This window comes from Heliangelus exortis, chromosome 6, assembly GCF_036169615.1.
Source record: "Heliangelus exortis chromosome 6, bHelExo1.hap1, whole genome shotgun sequence".
Taxonomy (NCBI): domain Eukaryota; kingdom Metazoa; phylum Chordata; class Aves; order Apodiformes; family Trochilidae; genus Heliangelus; species Heliangelus exortis.
The window spans coordinates 21,346,987-21,359,935 of NC_092427.1; the positions used below are offsets into that span (position 1 = coordinate 21,346,987).

At 42.0% G+C, this 12,949-nt stretch overlaps 2 protein-coding genes across 9 annotated transcripts in view; both read left to right on the plus strand.

The window, feature by feature from the left end:
- USP40 (ubiquitin specific peptidase 40) overlaps positions 1-9,260 on the plus strand; it is a 35,700-nt gene extending 26,440 nt beyond the window's left edge. For 6 of the 8 annotated variants that reach the window (XM_071747114.1, XM_071747117.1, XM_071747118.1 and 3 more), the window contains 10 exons: positions 863-927; positions 1,375-1,449; positions 1,772-1,898; positions 2,953-3,047; positions 4,269-4,387; positions 4,795-4,860; positions 5,088-5,298; positions 5,437-5,532; positions 6,267-6,361; positions 6,674-9,260. In XM_071747114.1, coding sequence (XP_071603215.1) covers positions 863-927; positions 1,375-1,449; positions 1,772-1,898; positions 2,953-3,047; positions 4,269-4,387; positions 4,795-4,860; positions 5,088-5,298; positions 5,437-5,532; positions 6,267-6,361; positions 6,674-6,782 — 1,058 coding nt within the window. In that variant the 3' untranslated portion in view covers positions 6,783-9,260. Of the gene's footprint in view, positions 1-862; positions 928-1,374; positions 1,450-1,771; positions 1,899-2,952; positions 3,048-3,141; positions 3,183-4,268; positions 4,388-4,794; positions 4,861-5,087; positions 5,299-5,436; positions 5,533-6,266; positions 6,362-6,673 lie in introns of those variants that run through there. The other 2 variants (XR_011726522.1, XR_011726523.1) reach the window with 2 other exon arrangements.
- Positions 9,261-12,451: 3,191 nt separating this feature from the next.
- TRAF3IP1 (TRAF3 interacting protein 1) overlaps positions 12,452-12,949 on the plus strand; it is a 40,117-nt gene continuing 39,619 nt past the window's right edge. The window contains exon 1 of the mRNA XM_071747121.1: positions 12,452-12,658. Coding sequence (XP_071603222.1) covers positions 12,536-12,658 — 123 coding nt within the window. The 5' untranslated portion in view covers positions 12,452-12,535. The remainder of the gene's footprint in view (positions 12,659-12,949) is intronic.

The window sequence follows — 12,949 nt, forward strand, 5'->3', positions numbered from 1 at the left end:
GAATGATGGCTGCAAATATTGCTATGCTCCAAAAGCCATAAAAGTTCACCTAAAAGACATTATTGTTGGACTATACATTGAGCAGTCCAAGTGAAAATTAATGATTGTGCTTTTATATACATGTAAGTGTGACTTGAAACAGTTCATGTCTTGGAAATTTTTTTTCATTTCACAGTACTGCCAGGAAACAAAGGCTCTCTTTTTATTTCTTTATTTTATATTACCATTTTTAAAAAATTGAATTTGGCCTTGAGTAAAATTTTGTGATCCGATTTGTCATTCAAAACTTCAGTGACTCAAAGTGATTCAAAAATTCAGTCAGACTACAGTGAATTTTTATGATCTTGTTTAAAGAGACTGCAAGTTATTTTTTTGGGCTTGTTTTTGGTTGTTTGTTTTCTTTTGGGTTTTTTTGTTTTGTTCGGTTGTGAAAGTTCTTTACAAAGACTGAAGTGTGTTTTTATCAGTTATTTTGGTAAAAATGCACTTCATAGGTAGGTGCTAAATCTAAAGTTTGTGGACTATACAATCTCTTGTCCAGCATGAAGTCTCCTGCTAGATACTTGAGGAGGGAAAGTTGTTTTTTTCCTTATAGTATAGTTTTTGTTTTAAGGACCCTTTCATTGATTCAGTGGTATCTTGACATGGGAATCTCATTATCAGTTCACACTGAGTGTTTCCAGACTTTTTTTTCCCTTTTTTATGCTTTCTTAAATTTGTCAAAGTAGTGTTTTAGAAACAAGCAAACAAACCAAAATGAAACAAAAGACCCCTCTAAAGCTTATGAAGTTTTATAATGTCTTTTTGAAGCTGCATTGTTGGCTAATCTGTTTTCCATATGCATGGTTTTGTGTTTTGGTAGGTGACAACTGGCATTTGAGAAGGATTGACTGGTGCTATGAAGCAGGAGAAGCATTAAGTCAGGAAGTAAGAGGATCCTGTTTTGGACTTGAATCATGCTGTAGTTTATCAGAGACTTTCCCTGAAGAGAGCTGCAGTAAAGCAAATACATGGTGGTTTTGGTTTATTTCACTGGGCCTTGGGCAGACAGTGTTGGGATACCAATGGTCAAGCCATACAGTTTTTTTCTCAAGTCTAAGCTTTACCATGCATTAAAGAAAAATCTTCAAAAAAGCCAGAGGTGTCAGTTGGTGAGATGTGGAGGTGCAAAAGGAAATCCACAGCTCACAGACTCTGGAATGACTACAGCACAGACTCTGTGTACTGCTGCAAAGCTTTCCTCAAGTGGTAGATGTCATGTGGCTATTTTTGTGCTGGACCTTTGTCATGCAAAAAGCCACCAGCATATACTTTAGCAAACAAAGCACAAGAACATACAGGGTTACAAGTGTACTGTGATTTCTCTCCCTACAGAATGCCACTTTGAAGGAACTTAACGTTTGCAGAGGAGATACTTTGGTTATAGCTGAAGGAAAGCTTCCACCAAAGGTAAATTAAAAGAGATGGTGTTCTTTAATCAATTGCTCTGGGCGACCTTTGCATCCTCATGACCAGATGGAGTTCCCTGTACCTGCCCTCTTCTTCTCAAGGCTGAACAATACCACCTTTCTCAGACTGTCTCCAGAGCAGAGGTGCTTCAGCCTTCTGGACATCTTTGCCCTCCTTCATGGTGTGTGATCTCTGATAAATGCCAGCTCCTTTACAAAAGCTCAGATTTGAAGAAGTCTTTTCCTCCTTCCTGAGACAAAGGTAGAATTTTTCATTGTGTTTGAACACATGACCTACCCAGTACTTTCTGTTCACTTCTCAGGGTTTCCTGAAAATACCCATCTGGTGGTTCAAGTCTTCAGGTCATAAAAACCACAGAGAGAATGTACAAGACCTAGTGAATGGGGTGACCTGTAAGATGGATGCTTTGAAGGTGTCTCCTGCAGGAGGTGAGTTTGATGAATTCTTGCAAGGAATCCTATGGCCTGACTTTTTGTGAGTGCCCTTATGGCCTTGAGTCAAAATCAGAATTCTAATCTAAAGCCTTCAAATCCTCCTGAAGCCTCTGGGTGACTGTACAAGTCTTCAGGATTTTTATAGAGAGAGATGCAATTCTATACAAGACTACATGAATGCTGGGTAGTTCTGTCCTTATGTTCCTTATAGCTGTGTTTGGTCAGTGGTGAGACCTTCACTCAATTTTGAATCAGGGTCTCAGTAAGTAAAAAGGCAGTTGTAGAGCATCTACTCAATGGGCACTCAGCTGATGGGCTTCAGATGCCAGACTCCTAATATTACAGTTAATCCACTTCAGGCCATGTTGCTTTTTGAGAAGCTGTAAAAGGAGTGGTGAGTAAATATTACATAGAGTAAAAGACATTACAATACAGTATTTTAACTTGTCTTTGTTCTTCTAAAGGTCAAAGCCAAAAACCAGCTAGGGTAATAAAATGACATGAGGGTTTGCAAGGAAAAAAAAAAAAGTGGGGACAAATGTGAATAGGAAAATGGGAAATAAATAAATTTTACTTTCTACAGGGAATATAATATTCTTCCCATGCTCTACTGAGCTGTATTGCAGAGCAAGACCCTTCTTCTTTTTGAAGGTTTCTTTGCATTTTTCTGCTTTTCTTACAAACTTTTTCTATAGAAGAACTAAAAAGCAGGTTTGACTTCGCTTGCAACACACTCTGTATTCCAGAGTCAGAACCAATAACCAGTAGTAATTAAGACTACTCACAAATTTAAATAACTGGTCTTAGTTTTAAAAATTGCAGTATAGGAGGAGTTGGAACTCTTCCTGTTTGGAAACAGACAGAATGTATTTTATGGACCGTGTATTACGTTTCTTGAATTGCCCTCCAAAAAAATTAAGAGGTCAAGTCCCTTCTTTTAAGTGAAATCTATCTTTGAAATTACTATCTTTTAGCAGGATAAACAAAGCCATGTTGACTCTTGTGTTGTTTCTTTCTTCCTCCCCCTTTTCCCCACTCCCAACTAAAGATTCACCAGAATACATCCACACAGGCATGGATCTTTGCTATGCTGGCAGTATAGAAATAGCAGGAGAAGCTTCTCTGGAAGATCTGAAGATTCAGGTTAGATGTTCTCCTGTATTGGAAATGTACAGCAACACTGATTAATTGAGCTCTATTAATACCTATTTTTTATTTCCTTTTCCCTTGTCTCCAGTATGTTCTGATATGGCATTTGCTTATATGCCATGTTCAGTGGTAAGTACCAAGAGGCAGTTGGAGCATGTAGCTCAGAGACTTCCTTAGTACGTCCCCTGCAGTTGCCATTCTACCTCTCATGTGTCCTGACCTGTGAAAGCCTTGTTGCACTTCATCTGGAACTTTGGCTTGCAGCCCTATCTTTATTTCACAATGTCAAAATTCTTCATGAGATGCACACACATACAAGCACTTCCTAAAAAGCCACTTTCCATTTCTACATTGTTCCTGTATTAGTTTTATGCATATTTTTCTCTTTTTTTTTTTTTTCATTTTCTTTTTTTTTTCTTTTTCTTCTTAATATGTGTTGAATCAAATGAGTAAAGAATTGATTTTGGTGCACAGAAGGTCATCTTTGTCATCCAGGAAGGTCTAGCTTAGTTTCTCTAGCCAGAAACTAACGTGCCTTTTTATGCTTTTCTTAAGCATAAAAGTGTGATTTTGATACACTTAACAAAACCCAACCCAAAACAAACTCCACCACAAAAAGACATAACCCAATCCTGTCATAAGGCACTTCATTGTTTAGCCAGTTGGTTGCTCTACTTAAACTGCCTGGGGAAGGAGAGCTCACCTGATTCTGACCTCTTCCAACAATTATTCTTGGATGCAATTTCAGTCGTGGGCTCTGGCAAATTACTGCCAGGAACGACTGACTTTGCATCTGTGAATAAAGAGAATTGTTTCAGCATGGAGAGAGTGTTGTATCCTTGGTAAGGGCTTAAGGGAGCTTGCCCAGCACCTGGCTAGAGGTTGGGGCATGGATTCCATCAGCCTCATTCCCTCCAAGTTACACAAATTTTAGTTAAAAAAAAAAGGAACGCAGCAGTACTTTTGAATTGAGAAATGTTGGGAGGGAGTGAAGTACAGATTGCTTTGAGGTTGCAACGTGAGTGCATGGATCCTTGCCACTACCTGTAGGTCACAAGCAAGAGCTGGTGTGGAATCTGAAGACCTTGCCCTGTTTCTGATTTGCTTCAATCTTGCACTGAGAATTAATCAGGTTGTTTTCTTATGTTTTGTTTTGGTTTTTTTCCAAGGAGACTGGATGCTAAAATAATCGAAGAAATATTTCTTTTTTTTCAGGCTTTGACCTTACCATGCTGCCAGGAGCAGGTTGTCCCCCTGCCCTCATTTCTCAGAGCATGGACAGTGGACAGCAAGCGCCCAGGCAAGCTGCTACGGAACAACAAGCAGCAGCTCAGGTAGGTTTGTTACTGTTTGTTACTGCAGGCACAAATAGCAGTGCAGCAGCCTGGCTGCTGACTGGGCTCTGGGTTGTGAGATGGATTGGTGGATCTGCTCAGTCAGAAATCAAGAGAAAGCTCATTTCTGATTACTTCACTTTTTTTGCTGAGAGCATCTTTTATCTCAAGAGCTGGGGAAGGTGGGAGCAGAAGTAGATCATACCAGGCTTACTCTGCTAAGCTTTATTTTAGGTGGTTTTAAAGGCCATTTTTGTACTTTTCTGAGTTTTTAGTTCTTGTTCTGATCATTTTTTGATGTGGTTTTCCAGATCAGCACAGATCTGCTTGACTAAAACAGCGATTTTTTTTCATGGGAATTTAAAGTATCTGACTGGAAATTTGTATAATCTTTATTTTGTTTTCAGGGACTATAAGCTGGGTGGGAGAGTGCAAATCTGCATCGAACCTTTGCAAAGAGAAGAGCACTTGGGGTAAGATCTCAAGATAAGATGTTTCCTAGAGCCATGCATCTAGATGAGTCTTAATTGAGCAGTCCTTGTTATAAATACTTTCTGTTAGGATTAGAGAGGTCAGGATGTGAGAAGAGTTTGGAACTTGTTTTATTTTCCACAAACAAAAATAAAGAAGGGCTGAAGGGGGTGGAAACTGGGTATTGTGGATTCTGAAAGTATGGTGTCTTTTCTTTTCCTGATGACAGCCCCCATGAACTGCTGCTTCGAGTCCAGATGGGCATACCAGGGGAGAGGGACTACTATGAGCCCACTGATTTGGTGTGGGATATCTCCAAAGAATGCACAGCCTGGGCACTGAGGCATCGAGTGGCTTCTCACTACTGTCTCCCTGTAGATAAAATTGAGATAGCCAAATACTTCCCTGAGAAATTTGAGTGGCTGCCAATATCTAGCTGGGTAAGATCTGAAATGACAGAGTCCAACTGTTTTTTTGACAGAAGTTAGTGTTGGTTTGTGCTGTGGTTCTTGACAAATTAATTGTATCAGATTTCTGAAATCTGCCATGTACCAATCCTTTGCTTTGATTTTATTCAGACACAGCAAATTTCAAAGAGGAAACGGAAGAAAAAACAGGAGAGTTTACAGTCAGCACCTTACCACCTGAAAGATGGAGATGTCATTGGGGTGAAGGTAAATTAACTTGGCTTGGATTGTTGCAAAGGGCTTAGGCTCAGGCACTGTCCCCTTTGCAGTATCTTAATTTCTTCCTGGTTTTCCTGCATCTTGCTTCATATCTCGTGTGGACAGCAAATTTGTTGCTTTGGGTGCTTTTTCTTAGTTTTCTCATGTTCTTAATCAACCTGATGAAAGGTTCATGCTTTTTCCCTTGTAATTCAGTAGTTGCAAGGGGTTAGGAGTGCTTATGATGCTCTCAGCCAGTGCAGGCAGTCAGATTCTGCTTGATGCTTTAACACTATGTAGAAGAAAGTGAATCTCTTTTCTTGCCCTCATTTTATTTACTGGTTCGTTTTATTTTTTTTTTTCCAACTTGGAGTAAAATCCAAGAGCAGTGCCCTTGAGAAATCAGACTGTAAATTTAAACCCATGATATTTTCTGAAGAATCATTACAGATCTATTTCATTATTATAAAAAGAATTACATAGCTGCCTCTCAAGCTGTGAATTTTGCTTTATTTCTTTTACTATTTTATAAGTAAATCTTACTTCTTAGGAGACAAGGCAAATATAAAAAGTCAGGAGGGGAACTAAAACATTTTTGCCTTTTTCAGTCTTTTCCACTTAAATAATTTGGATTGCTGTAAAACTAAAGGAAACGCCCTGAAAATTAATTGTGTAAACTGAGCAACATTTGGCAAACGGTCTGAGTTTATAATTTTCATATACAAAATCTTTTTTCACACCAGAATCTTTTCCTTGATGACACTAAGGATTTCAGCACAGTGAAAGATGACATCGGAAAAGAGAAACAAAGGCAGCTGTCATTAGAAAGTAAGAAAAGGTATTGAGTAATTTTTTTTTATTTCTATTAAATATGCAAATTGTTCTTTGATGCTTATCATGCTAGACTGAAACCTGGATAAATTGTTTGGGCGGTGCTAGATGTGTGCTTTTGGAGCACACAATCCCAGTAGTCCTGAAGGAATGCTCGGGTGAGTCCAGTTCCTGGCTTTAAATGCCTGTGCTGAGCTTCAGTTTTCTGTTTTGCAACACATCACAAAATCTATTGCTGCCACTGGAGATGAAAAATTAACTGCTGTCAGTGCTAAGGCTCAACATTAATATCAGGTATCTTAATTGTTTCTTTTAATAGTCAGCCAGCAGAAGGCTTAAAGGACCATGTTTTCTCTGAGGAGAAGCTGAATATTAAGCACCGTAAACCAGAAGTGGCTCTTTCTATCAATGTGGGTGTTTTCAGATAGCACCAGGAGATGATTTGCTGACCAGACCATACTACAGATGTACTAAATGGGCATGGAGTACCTCAACTGGACCAGCAAATGGGTCTTCCCAAAGTGTCTTCAAGAATCAAACTGGATCTAGGCTTCAGGATAACAGATTTTCTTCTGAGCTTTCTTTCTTGGGGAAGTGCTTGAGCATCCCTTTATCAATGTGGTACTTATTTTAAGGCCAGGCAAATGCACTTTATCCATGAAAAAAATTATTAATGTATTGTATAACCTTTTGGTGACTGTTTTGTTATCACCTTAAATGCACTTGTTTGGTTGAATGCTTGTCTTGCACCATCACTGCAGAGTTTGCTGGGGTTTTTTAATGCAGTTATAAACATATCTTTTTAGAATTTTTTTTCATCCTTGATCTCTGGAGTGACTCATGATAACAGAATTGGCTTTTGCCTCTTTGTATATAAACTGAAGTCTGTAGTAGCTTCAAGGCAGATTTCAGGAATGAAGGAAATGTGGAAGTCTCTGGACAAAGTGTAAAAAAAATTGCTCAAAAAAGAGCAAGGTCAGAATCTGTCGAGCTGTAAAACCTGAAGATCTTTTGCAATATAGACCACCAGTGCAGTAATATTGTATTTTATGATTGGTAGGACTTTGTTTTTTCATGGCCATAAGCTCTACTAACAAACAAAACAGATGGAAAAAAAAGGTGGATCTGATGCTTGATTTTAAGTGGGTTTTACTGTAGTCAGGAAACAGGCTTGTATTTATTTTCAGTACTCTTATTCAGAGAACTTTCCCTCATTTCTTATCTTTTCAATTGTCCTGATATTCTTTGCTCCATTTCAGGAAAAGTTTCTCTTGGTGGTCCCAAAGCTGCTGTGCATCCTCTAACAGAAGGAGATGCATGCAGCTGGCTACCAGCTGAACTCAGTAGCAAATGTTCTGAACTAAAATGCTTACTGAATGCTTGTGAGATTGGATCTCAAGACTGTAAACATGTTTAAGTAGCTGATGAGAGACCATATTTTCTTGCCCCTGAGGTTGGGGATCTGGGTTTACTACAAGTTTGTTTCAGCATCTTTATTGAAACTTTTCTAACACTTCAGATGCTTGCACTGTGTTTCCCCACTGCACAGGACTGACTCTTCATAACTTTGGATGGTTCAAGAAGTTCCTTTGAGCATAGCTAGTACTGACCAATTACCCCACATTCTTAATGGGGACAGTTGTTTATAATCAAATTCTAAACATGTTTGGAATTATAAGGTGAAAATGGAAGGGTGGAAGAGAACACAGCAGCATTGCTGTGCAGCTGTCACATGCTGGTGGCACCTGACATGTTTGCCTTGCACAGCTGGGGACCTGTGTCCATAGGTGACCATCTGAAGCACAGTCTTGCTGAGCTGCACAAATTGCTGGAAAGCTGGTCTGAAATGAGCAGAGGAACAGTTCAAAAGTGGTTTTTTAACATAGCCTGAAGTATCCTGAGTGCAATCTGTGGTTATAAAAAGTACAAGTCACTTTAGAGGGCTACCACAAACATTTAACCTGTTTTAGTTATGTGTAGAAGATGCCAGTACTGCAGTCTCCTAAAATTTTGGCTACAGTGAGAAGCTTCTCATCTACCTTTCATAGGTTAACAATATTCTGGTATTTGACATCTTCAAGAAAAGAACTGACACTCTTCTGCTATCAGCAAAATAAAAAAGAAAGTGGAAAGCAGCTTGAAGCATCTGATTAGCATTCATTCTGTTGCATATCTTTAAAACTCAGCAGGTCTTCTGTGCTTTCTTAGACTGATTCATTCAAGAAAGGGGGTATTTTGATTTCCCCACTGTTTTGGTTGTCAGTAGGCTTTGCTTGAACCTTAAAATCCTAGTTTTCTGGATAGATTCTCTGACTGCAGTGAGGGCAGCCAGTTGCTTTCCCTGTCTTATTTTGTCTTCTTCCATATCAACAAGTGTTCTTTCCAGCCAGGGTTGACAGAAATAATGGAATGTACCAATTACTAAGGTAAGCAAGAAAGGTTTGTGTTTGCAGGTTGTTCCACTGTGTTGCATTTACTTTGCTGTCACTTCAGTTCGTCCAGTTCCTTGCTGGACAGCTGTACTGAGCTCAGCCATCCCACCTACCTTTAAAAAGTCTTGTGTCTTACTGAAAATACCAAGATTGGAAGAATATAAGTATGGATGATGAGTGCTAGTGTGGAGATTTTAGTATGTGCCTTTGTTAAAGTGTAATGTAGCAGCACTTGCACTGAACCAATCTTGATTAATTTCTAATGTTGGCTCAAAATACATATTTTTCTTAGAACTTTCATGGGCCATTCTACAACAAGAGAGTTTGTTAGAAATGGGGGTGGGGAAAGGGAACACATTTTCTAAATGGAGTCTTTGTGATTCCTCAGTTTATGATGGTTATATTCCAAAGCCTGGAAAAGCTTTCATCTTTATTTTTCAAGTGTTCTTCACAAAATAAAAAATAATTTCTATATGTCCAGTTGTTTTGTCTCTCTGTGCCACCCTAGTCTCTTGATTGGGAATGGGTTTCTAATATTGGATGGGGCACAATCTTCATCAAGCTTTAATTTTCCAACCTGTTCCCAAGACAATATTCCCATCTCTGTGTGAGAAGTTTCCCCAGGCTGACTAGAGAAAAGGATCCAAGGGACTTAGTGGCCATTGGGCCTTATGTTGTCATGACTAGAGTTAGATAACCTCTTGTCACAGCTTAGCAGTTTGGGCTCTGTCTGATGGGCTGAATGCACATGGAACCTGGTGAGTGGCTTGGAAAATGCAGGCTCAAATAGCCATGGGGCAGCAGGTGCTCTCTGGTTTACCAGCAGCCCCTTTCCTCATATGAGATCTTTATACAGATTGTTTTGATGGTCATTGCAGGAAAATTCAAAATCTTTTGCTTTTTTGCAAAAATAAACTGTGTGTGTTTTATCAATTGATTCCTTTCATATCTGAAGCAGTAATTCACAAAGGCAATTCACCCAATTTCTCCCTTAATTTCCACAGCTCAGCATCTTTTTTGTTCTCTTGAGGATGGAAAGGCCACAGCAAGCCCGTTTCACCCTGACCCAGGCAGGATCAGACATTGAACAGCACCCACAGCTCTTGGATGCATCTGGTGAACTGGATGGTGGCTGTGTGGCAGAGGCAGGGCAGCAGTGAAGCTGGAAGTCACTGATACATCTCGTGTCAAGCAGGCAGGACATGAAATACCAGGGGCCATGCCAAGCTCCCCATAAGGCAGGGAAGAGGTCAGGACCTCAGCTAGCAGAAAAAAAAGTTTTGCCGAGATTAATGCTGTATTCCAAAACCTAAAAAGTTGTAGAAGGTGTCTACAACCATGTATTACTTGTCCCTTAGAAGGCTGGCACAGAGAAATTCCTTCTGCCATAAAATTTTGCCCTGTTTCAAAGTCTTAAAGCTGGGAAACCCAGTGAAACATGAAATCCTGATAAAATTTATCATAGTCAGCAAGAAAAATCTTGTTCTAAGATAATGCTCTCTGTTACTGACATCCTGATACCCATTATCTTCAGGTCTGAACTAGATGTGTCTTTGACTGAGACAGGCAGCAGGTACTTTCTGTTGTCAAGCTGCATCTGTGTTTTACAGCAGCATTTGGTAGCTCAGCAGGTAATGGTTGGAAGCTTCAGGTATTACATTGTGTGAGCTTAAGCTCCTGACTTCATGAGGTTATTTGACATTGGAGACAATATGATGCTGTTTGTGGTATGTAAAAAGAAACAGAGGGAGCTTTACATTGCTGCTGCTGGGAATATTGAGTATTTGAATAATGAATATTTGGCCAGCAATATGTGCCATGGTGCTGTTTCGCTGTGCAAAGAAGTTCCTCTGAATTAAGTCAAACCAGTGGCTGGAAAGCTCATAGTCTCAGACTCTGGGGAGAGGCAGACCTTGGTGGAAAAGGCAGCGTGGCTTCATGGCCATTCTTTTTTGCAGTGGTGGTGAAATACTCAAAACAGGAAGTTTCTCTGTCACCTTTTTGGTGTTAGGATGTGTTTTGGATTCTGTTTAGGACTGTGTCTCACAAAGATTTGTGAATCTTCTCTTGATCTACCTGGCATGCTGCTCTGTCTCATTGATGCTGTGAAGTCACCTCAATTTCCTACTGACATCTTCAGGAGGGTTGGTCTGAGCTTGCTGAACAATTCTAGTCCAAAGTCCTTTTAAGAAAACCAGGTCTCCAGCATAGCTGATTTACAGTCTTAGTGCACTTCTTTGAATTCCAATGCCTCTCTTTAAGGCCATGGGGATCTGGTGGGGCTTTGTGGGTTTCTAGCTTTTGATCTTTGGTTAAATTGAGCAGTGCATCCTTGGGGTAATACCTCTTCAGCAAAATGTGCAGCATGCTAGAGGTCACATTTTACAAAAGCCCTGAGATTCCTTCTCGGGCATCTCTGATCTTCTGTGGAAATCCAGGTAAGCCACAGAATTCCAAAATAAACAGCCCTTTCCCCCAAAATAGCTTCTTCCCAGTCTTCTTGATTCTTCTGAGACCTGTCCTGATGCCCTTGGATGTAGAAGGTGTCAATACCCCCTCTTCTTCTCAGGCTCACCAGATCCTGTAGTCACAACCTGACTGGGAACCTCATCAACCCCCCAGTGTGTTGGGCTGAGTGAAGCCACAGATTGCTTCCCTGTCACCAGCTGCTCTCAGGATCCCAGGTGGAGTTACAGCTGAAAGAGTTGCTCAGCTGAAAGAATAACATCATCTCTTGCCTGAACTAAAACCACATAAATGCGCTTTGTAATGCATCCCTATTTTGATCTTAAATCTGATTTGTTCTTCTAATGTGGTTTAAAAGCAAGGCACTGAATCTGGGGTTGAAGCAGAGCAGCACAGCCCTCTTGAAGTTTACCTGTCAAATACTGATGGTCATGGCTGGCTGAGTAGAACAACAAAATCACTTTTTCAGGTTCTCAAACCTGGTCAGGGAGAAAGGCAGTGGTGTGCAGGCTGGGGTATAGCTAGGTTTTTGTTGATGGGGTGAGGAAAGAGCAGGTCCTGGGGGGGAACAGGCTTGCAGGAGACAACCACAGTGAGGGAGGTCCTGTGCTCTTTTTCAGTGGCCGTGGTCTGGCTTTGCTAGGGAATGTGAGGTGGGACCAGGCAACCCTGATGTTGGGATGTTCTTCAGCCCCATTCATCATTTTCTTTTTTCTACTTCTGGAAGGAGAAAATGTCCTCAAGTTGTGACGGGGAAGGTTTAAATTGGATATTGGGGAAAATACCTTCACCCAAATGGTTGTCAGGCCCTGGCACATGCTGCCTAAGGCAGTGGCAAAGTCTCCACCGCTGGAGGCATTTAAATCCGTGCAGATGTGGTGCTGAGGGACATGGTTTAGTGGTGGCCTTGGCAGTGCTGGGTCACCAGTTGGACTCGATGATCCAAATTGTCTTTCCCAACCGAAAGATTGGATGATTCTTCAAAAACAGTTAAGAAAAGCCCACCAAAAGACACAACTAGAATTTCTGAGCACTTTATACCTGCTGCTTACAGAAGCAGGGGGCTGGGCTGTGACCCGCTCCCAGCAGCACCCTGGGGCAGGCTCCAGGCCTCAGCAGGCCCCGGGTCCGTTGCTAGGGCCGCGGTGACCCTGGCAACCACCGATCCCCCTCGCTGTGCGCTTGCGCGGTGTGGCTCCCCCTCCGCGGCGCATGCCGGGAAGGCTGGGAGCCGCCAGTGGCGGCGGGGGGATCCCTTCTCCTCCTCCTCTTCCTCCGCCGCTATGAACGAGGCGGTGGTGCGGCGGACACAGGAGTCCTTAGGCCGAGTGATCCGCAAGCCCCCGATGAGCGAGCGGCTGCTGAACAAGCCGCCGTTCCGCTACCTGCACGACGTGATCACCGAGGTGGGTAAGGGCCGGCCTGCGGCCCACTGCCGCGGTTGCTAGGCAACAGCGCTTCCCGGCGGGCTCGGCCGCCCCCTGGAGGCCGGGGGTGGGGCTGCCCCGGGCGGGGGGCACAGCCGGGAGGGGGACGGGGGCTTCGGCGGGGGACGGGAGGGCTCGGAACCCCCCCAGCCCCTGGGAATGGGGACTCCCGGGCTGGGTGGTGAATGCAGGGGTTACGGGCCCGAGGAGTGAGGAGATCTCCAGGGATTGAGGGCAGCGAGCGGATCTCAGGGGGTTGGAGGCAGTGGG